The 14,445-nt window shown below is 43.8% G+C and overlaps 1 protein-coding gene across 1 annotated transcript in view; it reads right to left on the bottom strand.

Annotated features, from left to right (window-relative positions):
* Positions 1 to 14,445, bottom strand: part of LOC121549993 (exocyst complex component 4) — a 171,041-nt gene that overhangs the window by 117,172 nt on the left and 39,424 nt on the right. Inside the window, exons 8-9 of the mRNA XM_041862039.2 lie at positions 2,474 to 2,619; positions 1,835 to 1,923 (exon numbers count right to left, since the gene is read on the bottom strand). Of these exons, the coding sequence (XP_041717973.2) occupies positions 1,835 to 1,923; positions 2,474 to 2,619 (235 nt within the window). The remainder of the gene's footprint in view (positions 1 to 1,834; positions 1,924 to 2,473; positions 2,620 to 14,445) is intronic.

The following is a 14,445-nucleotide window of genomic DNA, read 5'->3' as shown; positions in this document are numbered from 1 at the left end:
CCTGAATTATTTGGGGCATGGAAACGTTGCTCAATCGGTACCAAGGGACCTAACGTGGGCCAGGAAAACATTCCCCACACCATTACACCAACGCAACCAGCCTGTAACGTTGACAGTAGGCAGGATGGGGCTATGCTTATGCCAAATCCTGACTGTGCCGTTATTTGCATGTATGTGGCACGCCTGTTAGCTGGCACGATTCTTGCCATTCTACTTCAACCTCTCATCAATGAGCCGTTTTCGTCCACAGGACCACCGCTGCCTGGATGTTTTTTGTTTGTCATACCATTCTCTGTAAACCCTAGACACTGTCGTGTGTGAAAGCCTGGGAGGCCGGAAACGGCGTGCCTGGCACCAACGATCATACCACGCTCTAAGTCGCTTAGGTCACTCGTTTTTCCCATTCTAACGTTCAATTGAACAGTAACTGAACGCTTGGATGCTTGTCTGCCTACTTTATATAGCAAGCCATGGCAAAGCGAACCATTTTCGTAAACAGGGTGGTGTACCTAATAAACTGGCCCCTGAGTGTAGAATTAGTTAGATTTGATTCTTGGAGCTCTAAACATCACACTCCAACCAACCGAGCCAGCTGCACTATCAAACTGATACCAGCCAATAGAGGAAGTGTACTGGTGATGGTTGACTGTGTGAATGGATTACTGTACATCGAGGTGAGATCTTGTGTCTAGTAGAGAAAAGACAGCTCTCTTTAAGTGTTGGATAATCCCTTGGCAAGGCTAACTCATCATCTCGCAATCTCTCTCTGTTCTACAGTCAGCTACATTTGAAAAAGAGAACGGACGTTTTCTCAGTCTCTACATGTTTTTCTAATTCTGATGTATTCCTTCAGAAATCCCTGAATGTCTTCTACATACAGTGGTGTGATGATAACTTTCAACCCCCCTCCCTCCCTTCAACCAAGTCGATTTATTTCACTTTTCTAAATCATCTGATTCCTTGAATCTCTCTCTACTGTTCAGGTCCCTAGCAGTCTGCGGATCCCGAGCTAAGCATTGTGACATCAGAAATGAAAGGCAGAGAAATCTAATCTTCTTTTAACGCCGCCAGGCATTCAACCACTGGCCCAAATATTGTTTTATTATCTTTTTCACATCTGAGCTGCCGAGGGGTAAGGAAAAAAGTTAGCCGCTATTTGAAGCACATTTTTTTAAGGAAATGTTCATCTGGACTTTTCGAACGGAGCGATCATTTTGTGTATGCGGCCTGTATGCTAGGTCAGCGTTGACTGGCGTTTCCTATCAAAAATGAAATCATACCTCGAGGCCTGCGAGGGAGGGTCGTTGCTCAATGCTAAACAGGTGACACTTAGCATTGCTGTGACTCACCTTAAAGTCTGCTCGAAATGCAATAATGGAAATTGTGACATATGACCGAATACGCAGGATCTGAAAATTCTTCTCCTATCTCGGAACCCCTCTTCTTTTTCGACGTCCTCTCTCTCTCTTCCATTTTACACACAGGCAATGTCTCGGAGGAACGTGGTGTGAAAAAAACTACGAAACAAGCAGGCAAACAGTGCTGTCAGGCACCGTGATTGAAACCACAAGGTCATCGCGGAGCGAGAGAAGGAGAGAAAAGAGAGACAGAAGAAAAGATGTGGAACAGTGAGACTCTCCAATCTCCCCCTCGCTGTATGTCTGTCTGTCTGTCTGTCTGTGTGGTGTGTCTATGCACGCACCTGGCCAGCGCAGGGCTCTGTTATAGTGTTGGGCTTGAGGTGCGACACGGGCGCTCTTTGTTTTAGCACCTCCCTTGCGCCACTCCATCCCAGCTATGTACCTCTCCACACCCCTCCCCCTCCCTCCCTCACCTTGTAGTTCTCCACTCTTGCTGTACAGCTCTCTCCTCTGCTCCCTCAGGTAGGCACTCATGCTGATGGCATGAGAAGACGACTCAAACCTGGAAGAGAGAAACACACTTTCACTCTAGCCTGGTCCCAGATCTGTTTGTGCTGTCACTCTAGCCTGGTCCCAGATCTGTTTGTGCTGCCACTCTAGCCTGGTCCCAGATCTGTTTGGGCTGTCACTTTAGCCTGGTCCAAGATCTGTTTGTGCTGTCACTCTAGCCTGGTCCCAGATCTGTTTGTGCTGTCACTCTAGCCTGGTCCCAGATCTGTTTGTGCTGTCACTCTAGCCTGGTCCCAGATCTGTTTGTGCTGTCACTCTAGCCTGGTCCCAGATCTGTTTGTGCTTTCACTCTAGCCTGGTCCCAGATCTGTTTGTGCTGTCACTCTAGCCTGGTCCCAGATCTGTTTGTGCTGTCTTGCCAACTCCTATGGTCATTGTCACGCCTTGACCAAACCGATCAGGCCAAGGCATGACATTTTCCTATTTTCCTTAAGTAAAAAGCACTTTCAACAGATATTCTCCACTTTGCATGTTTTATAGTACAAGAGTAGGCTTAATCTAGGCCCTCAATGCTGAAGTTGTTTAGCCTGTCTGTGTCTTACTTGAAGAGGGACTGCTTGGCACGTTGGGGTTTCTTCTTGGCAAAGAAGGCTGCGAACTCGCTGCCGGTGCTGGCGTAGGTGAGCTGGGCAGAGGGCTCGGCAGCACTTTTAGTGTTCTTCACATCCAGGTAGTCCATCAACAGAACCTATAGAACATTGACATTTTAGTCATTTAGCCAAGGTTCATGCACCTACTTAGATTTAACAGACGCTCTTATCCAGAGCCACTTACAATACACTAAGGTGAGTAAAACAATACATATTACATGCCATCAATGACAACTCACTTACAGAAGTTCTTTGTTTTTCAAGTTAGGATTCATCCAACGGAGTGGAGTGTAGAGCAACCTTCATCACTGTGAGTGGTGACAATATAGCCTAATCTACCATCCTCCCAAGAACATCAAACCACACAACTAATGGAACTATAATGATATCAGTTCATAGCCCTATGTCAGTTAATACATGTATGTAATAGCATTATGTCATATAATACATTGAACATAAGGAATTATGTTGTCAGCAGAACAATGACCTATAACTGATGTAATCGAGATTAATACAGCCATCCGCTAAAGACTTATGGCGAGTCATCAAATGATCACATCCCCCATTTCTAAGTCCGTCTGCATATTTAAAACACACTTCATCCATGTCTCATCAACGTTCATAAATATCTTATCCAGATCTAACAATAACCCCAGATTGACAGATATTGAAGATGTCGGGTAAGGAAGTTAACTTTCTTCATTGACTTCCCCCAGTATCTCTCCATATCTCTCTCTCCAGGACTACATATGTTCTAAATTAGCCTCCCACTCGTAATAGCTTCATAATTTAGCGGGACTATTTAGCCCATTGTTCTAATTCTGACCCGCGTTGCGTCGTGGCGGGGCGGCCCAAAGTGGGGCGAGAGTAATGGTCGAGCAGATGGAAATCCATTCGACCTCTAATGATGTCATTACTGCTGGAGAGAGAAAGGACTCCCATCACAATGGAGGGAAGCCTTGTGCACACACACTTGTGTGAGCAAACTGGCAAGGACACACACACACACACAAGCATGCAAAAACTGGCATGGACACACACACCATCACACACACACAGACACTCTTACCCGCCTCTCCCCCGACAACACACACGCCGACCCATCACACAGACACACTTTCTCCCTCTCTCTCTTTCTCTCCCTCTCAAAGCCATCACTCAGGCCACCATGCCACCCCTCTGCCCTCTAGCGACACCGTGCAAGCCTAGCGGCGAGCGCTAATCCTGTCAGTGTATTAATTACTAATGACCATGTGATCTGCTGATGGAGTGCAGCCTACTACCTAACCCGGGAGACTTAATTAAATGCCGGCGTTAGGCTGATGAAGGGGCTCCGACCCTACTAAATTGCATTAGAGGGAGTAAACTTGAGGCAATTAACCACACCAATAGGACAGAGAGAGAGAGAGAGAGAGAGAGAGAGAGGTATGAACAGGACAGATTAGAGAGAGAGAGAGAGAGAGAGAGAGAGAGAGAGAGAGGGAGGAAGTGTCAGAGAGAGAGAGAGAGAGAGAGAGAGAGAGAGATGAGAATAAGAGATAACCATGTGAGATAAAGTTTGAAAGGAGATCAGATGGTGGTGGTTTCCTCTGACTTGCTAGGACTATCACAGATTATTGTGAAATAGACACAAATTGCTTATTGGAAATTCATGACAGGCATACAAACATTTCAATCACAGATAAAGAAAGCGGGTTACTTAACACAGAAAAGACAGGAAGGATGTTGGTCGGGGAGGATGGGTGGCCGTATAACGCAACCGTATAGCAACACAAACAAATCACGTCATGGACAACTTCAGCATTTTAGCTAATTAGCAACAACTTACTACTTTTTAACTACTTAGCTACTAGCATGTTAGTTAACCCTAAACCTAACCCTTTAACTACTTAGCTAGCATGTTAGTTAACCCCAAACCTAACCCTTTAACTACTTAGCTAGCATGTTACCTAATCCTAACCTTAACCCCTAGACCAGCTAACATTAGCTACCTAGCTAACTTTAGACATATTGGGATTTGTGTAATGTACACAAATGTGTTATGAAGAAAGAAAACAATGTAATACACATGAAATGCGTAATGAAGAAAATCTACGAAATGACCTCTTTGAAGACGACATTAAATCAAATGTGTGGTATGAGACTGGACAGCCTTCCTTTTGACAACAGACTACCACAAACAGCCAACTGCAAACAGCCAACTGCAAACTCGGGCTCAAAGCACAATGGATATTGAGGAGAGCAGAGGATTTGAATTGTATCAGTTATATCATAAATATGTGGTTTACAAGGCCTCTGAAATGTCTTGAAATGTCGATTTACGTGGGGAGTATTATATTAATTAATCCTTACATTGAACATGCCATATTGCTTAGTCTGTAGGTGGGTGTGTGGGTGGCTTTTGTGTTTAAAAAGATTTACTTCCACCTGATAAACTTGCCCATTGAAAATGTAAATAAAAAGTTACTGTGACAGAAAGAATTGTGTCAATTGTGCAAGGTATTATACAGAAATATGTCAGGTCTAGCTTTGTAAGATTTTGGCAGCTGAGCCCCTACAACGCTGCCTTGGAAAACCCCTCTGCCAAAGTGTCAGTCATCCATGACTTGGTTATTTTGCACTGAAACTACACCTCAACGGACAAGTGATGCTATCATGCGTAATATTTAACAACATTTTCACTCAATAGATAGGCCTTCAACTTACTCTGCAAAGTTACGGAAATAAAAGTTAGCGAAATGAGAAGTAGTAGGCTAAAACGAGCAACCAACAGGTAGGCTGTTGTTTTATCTGAATGGTGTTGGGGAGAAAGCACAGCATGTGGCCTCAATTAGCCTAGCTAACTATACCTGGCTAGCTTCTCCAGGTTTCTCTCTCCCTCTGTCTGCTCTCCATTTCATTGGCCCTCCAAAATGTAAGTTAAAAAATATATATATATTTCGAATATCTGGATATCCGACAAATATTCATTAAACTATTCTAACAGTGAAATTATTTCAAACCCCAATCCCTAGTGTGTGTGTGTGTGTGTGTATGTTTGCCCTAACGGGCGGTAGTTTTGATTGTTTGATGGTAACTGTTGTGTGTGTGTGTGTGTGTGTGTGTGTGTAGGAGAGAGGTGTTGTGGGCACACACACGTCAACACCATTAAATCGGGATGATGAACAACAGCATTATCACAGCTGCCAAAACAAAGAGCGCCCCGTGTCGTACCTCGAGCCTAACGCTAACAGAGGCCAGAGCTTGCTAGTTTCACACATTCACAAATACATAGGCCTAGGCACACAAAACACACACGAATGCAAGCACACACACGCTCTCACAAACATGCATACTCAATATGTAGCCTATGCACACACATACAGACACAGACCAGAGGCCCGGCACTCATCAAAGACAACAGCAAAAAGGTGGAACAGAGACAAAGCAGAGCCTTGCTAACTACGCCAACAAAACAAACGACAGCGATGCACACTGAGACGTATATGAATGCAAACCAGAGCATAGTCCACGTCTCTGCTCCACATCAAACAACCCTAATGAATGTGAATGCAATTAATGCCCCTGAATGCATTTCTGAAAACAACAAAATAATGAATGCCTTTCATGGCTTGAATGCTATGCTAATAACATAATGCTATTAAGCTCCCTTCGTCCGACGTAGCACAAATCTTCGCTAATAACATCCAATGGATTTGAAGTCTGGTTCATGCAGAATATATTGTATATGAAGATGTCTACAATGACACCACCTTTCTGTACTGGCTGCTTTGTACAGATTGGATCTGCTGCTAATTAATTTGGTTTTGTGGTGTTATATGTGTTCTGTGTGTTCTGTGGTCATCTTTTTTCTACTGTTTGTCTTTATTATCATCATTTAAAGAAAGAAAGAAAAAATACTAAGTCTGGTACATGTTTGACTTGAGGGACAAAGGCTACACTGGTTTCTAATGTAGCCATTAGCCAAGCTGTTGATGAACCTAAGCCACTGACTTTGACAAGCCAGTGACTGGAAGTCTACAGGTATACTAGCATACGCTAGCATGCCTGTAGACTTCCAGTCACTGCGCTTCCAGTCATCGTGCTAACGCTAGTTAGCATTGGCTCATGACACTACCTTTAACTTCCTTCATAATGCACGCAGACATAAGAATGGTATCCACAAGTTCATCTGACTCTGGGTAAGTAGAAAGACCGCAGCCACTCATATAGATTTGCATTTAGATTTGCACTAATGTAGCCTAATCATGCCACTGACTTACAGTAGCCACTAAAGTAGCCAAGCAAACAAAGCCAAGCATGTAGCCTAGTGACTAGAGTGTCACGCCCTGATTGAGAGAACTCTTGTTGGTTGGGTCAGGGTGTGAGTTTCTGTTGAATTCTATATTATTGTATTTTGAGGTTGTAGATCTAGTTTGAGATTTCTATGTTTGGCCGGGTGTGATTCCCAATCAGAGGCAGCTGTCGCTCGTTGTCTCTGATTGGGGATCATACTTAAGTAGCCTGGTTGCCTACCTTAGTTGTGGGATCTTGTTTGTGTTCCTGTTTGGCTTGATGTGTGTGTAGCCCATAGGACTTCACATTTTTGTTGTTTTTGTTATTTTGTCAAGTGTTTATTCTTATTAATAAACATGTACGCATACCACGCTGCACCTTGGTCTTACCTGTCTCTCAATGATCATGACAGAGTCAATCAATCAATCACGTTTATTTATAAAGCCCTTTTTACATCAGCAGATGTCACAAAGTGCTATACAGAAACCCAGCCTAAAACCCCAAACAGCAAGCAATGCAGATGTAGAAGCACGGTGGCTAGGACAAACTCCCTAGAAAGGCAGAAACCTAGGAAGAAACCTAGAGAGGAACCAGGCTCTGAGGGGTGGCCAGTCCCCTTCTGGCTGTGCCGGATGGAGATTATAACAGTACATGGACATTAAGGCCAGAATTTTCTCCAAGATGTTCAAACGTTCATATGTATGACACATGACAGTGTTCCATTATTGGAGGGTGGGAGCCGGGTCAGTCTCCACTGACCCCTACCAAACAGGTGTCATGGTACGGCCCCAGATTGGGCCAGCAGTAAAGAAATGAGATTGTCACCATTGGTGATTGGCTGGCTGACTGGCACTCTTTGAAACCCCCCTGGCTAGCTGCCTTCCCAATCTGAATGAGGCGAGATGAGATGTGAGGCCACACTTCAAGAGAGGGATGTTTTAACGCACAGCAAATCAATATTCATGGCCGCGTACCAAGAAAGATCATTGGGAAAAGGGTGGAGAATAAAGCCGCTGAGAAATGGCAAATGGCTCTTCACACCAGCTAAGAAAATAAGCCCGGAGTTCATGGACGGTGAGTTTGTGTGTTTGACACACACACACACACACACACTTTGATAACTGAGTGTTGGCCACTATTTTCAGCTCTCCCACACAAAGACAACAACTATATTAGCCATTGTTCCTCTATACACTCGAGTGACTTGGGTCTGGTCCCAAAACTAAAATCAGCCCACTGGGCTGCAGTTAGTGCCTGTTCACTCAGGGGAAAAGGCATTATGGACGTGTGCCACTGTCGTTCATTACCAGCAGCAAAGCCAACCTCCCAACCTGCGTTTCCTTTGTGCTGGGAGAGGAAGTGTGTGTGTGTCTTAATGAGCAGGATACACAGGGCTCTGTTGTGTCTATTAAAGTAGTCCTGACGAATCAGTCTAATTAACCAACAGAGCCCACTGAAGAGGTTCCAGGTTGCTGAGGAGTCCATTAAATGATAATAAAGAAATAAACAGGACTTTGTGTCCTTTGACTTCCTTCTTTCCATGAAAGTCATCCAGGGAATTATCTTTCGGTAATCAATGAGCTCTTTGATTGTTTCGCTCTTCTGCTTCTCACTCACGACTTGTTGGAACTTTGCGAACTTTACTACTGAAATTGGATCTTTTAGGAATCGAGTCCACCTAGATTCATGTTTTTGTTGAAAAAGTATTGATTGATATCTCAACAGGTGGCTTCGAGTGAAAGCCATAAAATGGCCTTGGGCACTAAAATGTGTTATTTTCTGACTTGACCTTCCAACAACCTTAGAATGTTCAGAGAAAAGCTTTGTCCACCTCCCTCCCCTCTGGACTGGACCACTGCTGACCTTCAAGGTGTCCCAACTGGACCATACCACTTTTCATCATGCCTCTGAAGGCTTTGACAAAGAAACATCGCTACAGGCAGACTGTTGCATTTCATTCCTCTTGGCATTCTTGCTCAAAGCAGTTTGACAGCTTTTTGGACTGAAGAAACAGAGACATAGAAACAGGAAAAACGTAATAGCAAATCTAAGCAAGCATGGCTCTGGAAAGGGGTCTACATGGAGTCCATGCTCTTACACAAATGAACAATATGACTCTTCTGTATCGCAACGCCTTGACCGTTGAGAGCCACACACACAAACACACCTGTACACACACACACACAATTCAGATAAGCAATGTTTAAATGAGAACATGCTGTGCTGTATCACAATTCCAGTGGGTCAGAAGTTTACATACACTAAGTTGACTGTGCCTTTAAACAGCTTGTAAAATTCCAGAAAATGATGTCATGGCTTTAGAAGCTTCTGATAGGCTAATTGACATCATTTGAGTCAATTGGAGGTGTACCTGTGGATGTATTTCAAGGCCTACCTTCAAACTCAGTGCCTCTTTGCTTGACATCATGGGAAATTCAAAAGAAATCAGCCAAGACCTCAGAAAAATAACTGTAGACCTCCACAAGTCTGTTTCATCCTTGGGAGCAATTTCCATACGACTGAAGGTACGTCGTTCATCTGTACAAACAATAGTACGCAAGTATAAACACCATTGGACCACGCAGCCATCATACTGCTCAGGTAGGAGATGCGTTCTGTCTCCTAGAGATGAACGTACTTTGGTGGGAAAAGTGCAAATCATTCCTAGAACAGCAAAGGACCTTGTGAAGATGCTGAAGGAAACAGGTACAAAAGTATCTATATCCACAGTAAAACGAGTCCTATATCGACATAACCTGAAAGGCCGCTCAGCAAGGAAGAAGCCACTGCTCCAAAACCGCCATAAAAAAGCCAGACTACGGTATGCAAATGACCATTGGGACAAAGATCTTACTTTTTGGAGAAATGTCCTCTGGTCTGATGAAACAAAAATAGAACTGTTTGGCAATAATGACCATCGTTATTAGCCGAAGCACACCATCCCAACCGTGAAGCACCATGCTGTGGGGGTGCTTTGCTGCAGGAGGGAATAGTGCACTTCACAAAATAGATGGCATCATGAGGAAGGAAAATTATGTGGATATATTGAAGCAACATCTCAAGACATCAGTTAGGAATTTAAAGCTTGGTCGCAAATGGGTCTTCCAAATGGACAATGACCCCAAGCATACTTCCAAAGTTGTGGCAAAATGGCTTAAGGACAACAAAGTCAAGGTATTGGAGTGGCCATCACAAAGCCCTGACCTCAATCTTATAGAAAATGTGTGGGCAGAACTGAAAAAGCGTGTGTGAGCAAGGAGGCCTACAAACCTGATTCAGTTACACCAGCTCGGTCAGGAGGAATGGGCCAAAATTCACCCAACCTATTGTGCGAAGCTTGTGGAAGGTTACCCGAAACATTTGACCCAAGTTAAACAATTTAAAGGCAATGCTATTGATATGATGATTTATGATACAATATTCATTATGTGTTCAAACTCCTAAGCTGAATGAGTGACAATGAACAGGGACACACCATGTGTTAGTGGTGTCACGAGTGAGGAATAGAAGGTCAGTGTGCCAAGATAGATTGGGGGCCACTGGTGCTAATCTTAGGATGGGTGCGTGATGGAATGGCCTGGCTAGGGTGCCACACTACACCAAGGAAAGGAATGATATGGTCGTAGATGAGTGACAATCAATAATGGTTAGCAACTGGATAAGATAAAAGTAGGTTGGAATAGCAGTATATACAGTGAGGGAAAAAAGTATTTGATCCCTGATGATTTTGTACGTTTGCCCACTGACAAAGAAATGATCAGTCTATAATTTTAATGGTAGGTTTATTTGAACAGTGAGAGACAGAATAACAACAAAAAAATCCAGAAAAATGCATGTAAAAAATGTTATACATTTATTTTCATTTTAATGAGGGAAATAAGTATTTGACCCCCTCTCAATCAGAACGATTTCTGGCTCCCAGGTGTCTTTTATACAGGTAACGAGCTGAGATTAGGAGCACACTCTTAAAGGGAGTGCTCCTAATCTCAGCTTGTTACCTGTATAAAAGACACCTGTCCACAGAAGCAATCAATCTATCAGATTCCAAACTGATTATAGTGAAATAGTGATTAAAACGTTAGGAGAGAAACACAGCGATGTCTCTGCGCATCATATTTAATTAAAACAGATCATTGTCGTCTGGCTGTTGTTTCCCTGGCAGTTCAATTAGCCTTGTTTTCACTTGGCTGACAAGCCATGAGGAAGGCCTGCATATTTAAGTCCCTCATATACTACTTTATATATTTATATACTTTGAACATACGCCTCTCCTTTGTCTCGGCTAATCTCTGGCTGTGCTATGATTTATTCAGTGTAGTTCGGCCCTAGCCAGAGGCTTTCACTGTGTCAATAGAAAAGGAGGAGAGTATTCACTGCCATGTACCACAGAAGCTTATCTTTCAGCTGGGCCAAGCTAGTCTGTGTTTCGTATAGCATCGTCAAGAAGCCTAATAAAGTGTTATATGTTTCTAGATGTGTTCTGTAAGAACAGACAGACGACATTGATCCTTGATTTGCTAAATAGCACCTTAGCTCCAAAGGTCCTCACCACTGCTCATTAAAAGCATTCATTTGCACTCAAGGGAAAATCTGATAAAACTTGTCAAAGTGGAGTTTTTAGATACGTATGAATCTTGGCACGCTTGATGATTTGGTGCCAGTGTCACGCTCGTTCATAAACGGGACGGACCAAGGCGCAGCGTGATATGCAAACATGTTTATTTAACGAATAAACACAACGATAAAACAAAAAACCAACGATACGTGACGTCCTAAGGTACACACAACAAACCTCACACAGAACAAGATCCCACAACCCACTAGTGCCAAAAGGCTGCCTAAGTATGGTCCCCAATCAGAGACAACGAGTGACAGCTGCCTCTGATTGGGAACCACACCGGCCAACATAGATCTAGACGTACTAGACTTAAACATAGATCTACACCACATAGAAAATACACACCCTGACTCAACAAATAAGAGTCCCCTGAGTCAGGGCGTGACAGCCAGAGACAACCGTATCCAATGTGATTGGATATAGTGGGATTTTAGTGTATGTATAATAGATTGAAAGATTCTTGAGTGCCTCTAATTTCATAAGAGAACTGCAGAAGACCTTGAGACACTTTGTGATGGAGAAAAATGACTGATGGTGGCAGAGAAAGGGAGGGAGGCGTCAAGTGAAGTGGTGCAAGCTTGGAATATAGAAGCCTAATAACGTGGGCTCGTTGGCGTGAATAATCAATAGATTTATTCACACACTGCATCTCGGTGGAAAAGCCACTTTCCAAGTGTGACAGCATAGACAACACTGTTCCACTCCCTAACTGACACCAATACTGAGAATTACCAGCCGCTCTTTAGAGTCCCAATCAATATCTCATCCACACTTGAAGCACACAGGGGAAGTACCGCCGGCATTTCCAAACAGGGATCAAGACCACTGCTACAGTGAGGGAAAAATGTATTTGATCCCCTGCTGATTTTGTACGTTTGCCCACTGACAAAGAAATGATCAGTCTATAATTTTAATGGTAGGTGTATTTGAACAGTAGGAGACAGAATAACAACAAAAAATATCCAGAAAAACGCATGTCAAAAATGTTATAAATTGATTTGCATTTTAATGAGGGAAATAAGTATTTGACCCCCTCTCAATCAGAAAGATTTCTGGCTCCCAGGTGTCTTTTATACAGGTAACGAGCTGAGATTAGGAGCACACTCTTAAAGGGAGTGCTCCTAATCTCAGTTTGTTACCTGTATAAAAGATACCTGTCCACAGAAGCAATCAATCAATCAGATTCCAAACTCTCCACCATGGCCAAGACCAAAGAGCTCTCCAAGGATGTCAGGAACAAGATTGTAGACCTACACAAGACTGGAATGGGCTACAAGACAATCGCCAAGCAGCTTGGTGAGAAGGTGACAACAGTTGGAAGAAACACAACATTTTACATTTATATTTTTGTCATTTAGCAGACGCTCTTATCCAGAGCGACTTACAATTAGTGAGTGCATATATTATTATTATTATTTTATTTTATTTATTTCATACTGGCCCCCAGTGGGAATCGAACCCACAACCCTGGTGTTGCAAACGCCATGCTATACCAACTGAGCTACATCCCTCACGGCCATTCCCTCCCCTACCCTGGACGACGCTGGGCCAATTGTGTGCCGCCCCATGGTGCTCAATCTCCCTCGGCCTGGGGCTCCATGCAAGATCTCACCTCGTGGAGTTGCAATGATCATGAGAACGGTGAGGAATCAGCCCAGAACTACACAGGAGGATCTTGTCAATGATCTCAAGGCAGTTGGGACCATAGTCACCAAGAAAACAATTGGTAACACACTACGCCGTGAAGGACTGAAATCCTGCAGCGCCCGCAAGGTCTCCCTGCTCAAGAAAGCACATATACATGCCCGTCTGAAGTTTGCAAATTAACATCTGAATGATTCAGAGGAGAACTGGGTGAAAGTGTTGTGGTCAGATGAGACCAAAATGGAGCTCTTTGGCATCAACTCAACTCGCCGTGTTTGGAGGAGGAGGAATGCTGCCTATGACCCCAAGAACACCATCCCCACCGTCAAACATGGAGGTGGAAACGTTATGCTTTGGGGGGGGGTTCTGCTAAGGGGACAGGACAACTTCACCGCATCATAGGGATGATGGACGGGGCCATGTACTGTCAAATCTTGGGTGAGAACCTCCTTCCCTCAGCCAGGGCATTGAAAATGGGTCGTGGATGGGTATTCCAGCATGACAATTACCCAAAACACACGGCCAAGGCAACAAAGGAGTGGCTCAAGAAGAAGCACATTAAGGTTCGAGTTGCCAAACGTCAGCCTCGAAACCTTAATGACTTGGAGAAGATCTGCAAAGAGGAGTGGGACAAAATCCCTCCTGAGATGTGTGCAAACCTGGTGGCCAAATACAAGAAACGTCTGACCTCTGTGATTGCAAACAAGGGTTTTGCCACCAAGTACTAAGTCATGTTTTGCAGAGGGGTCAAATACGTATTTCCCTCATTAAAATGCTTTATAACATTTTTGACATGCGTTTTTCTGGATTTTTTTGTTGTTATTCTGTCTCTCACTGTTCAAATAAACCTTAAAATTATAGACTTACAAAATCGCCCCCTGCTGGGTACGTTCCACACTTGCAGACTGCAAGGACACACTCCTCACACAAGTGCACACAAACACCTGGGCACTGCAGGGTGGAATATGGGTCCTATAGCACCCCACTGTGAGAGGAGAGGCAGGGCAAAGAGCAGCCTCCAATACAGCCTCCCTCAGGAATCTACACTGCTGCTAGACTATCAGGCATTAACATGTGCTGCTAGACTATCAGGCATTAACATGTGCTGCTAGACTATCAGGCATTAACATGTGCTGCTAGACTATCAGGCATTAACATGTGCTGCTAGACTATCAGGCATTAACATGTGCTGCTAGACTACCAGGCATTAACATGTGCTGCTAGACAATCAGGCATTAACATGTGCTGCTAGACTACCAGGCATTAACATGTGCTGCTAGACTATCAGGCATTAACATGTGCTGCTAGACTATCAGGCATTAACATGTGCTGCTAGACTATCAGGCATTAACATGTGCTGCTAGACTATCAGGCATTAACATGTGCT

This window comes from Coregonus clupeaformis, chromosome 2 (genome assembly GCF_020615455.1).
Source record: "Coregonus clupeaformis isolate EN_2021a chromosome 2, ASM2061545v1, whole genome shotgun sequence".
NCBI lineage: Eukaryota > Metazoa > Chordata > Actinopteri > Salmoniformes > Salmonidae > Coregonus > Coregonus clupeaformis.
The sequence above is the reverse complement of the archived record's forward strand: the minus strand, read 5'-3'. Positions and strand labels throughout refer to the sequence as shown.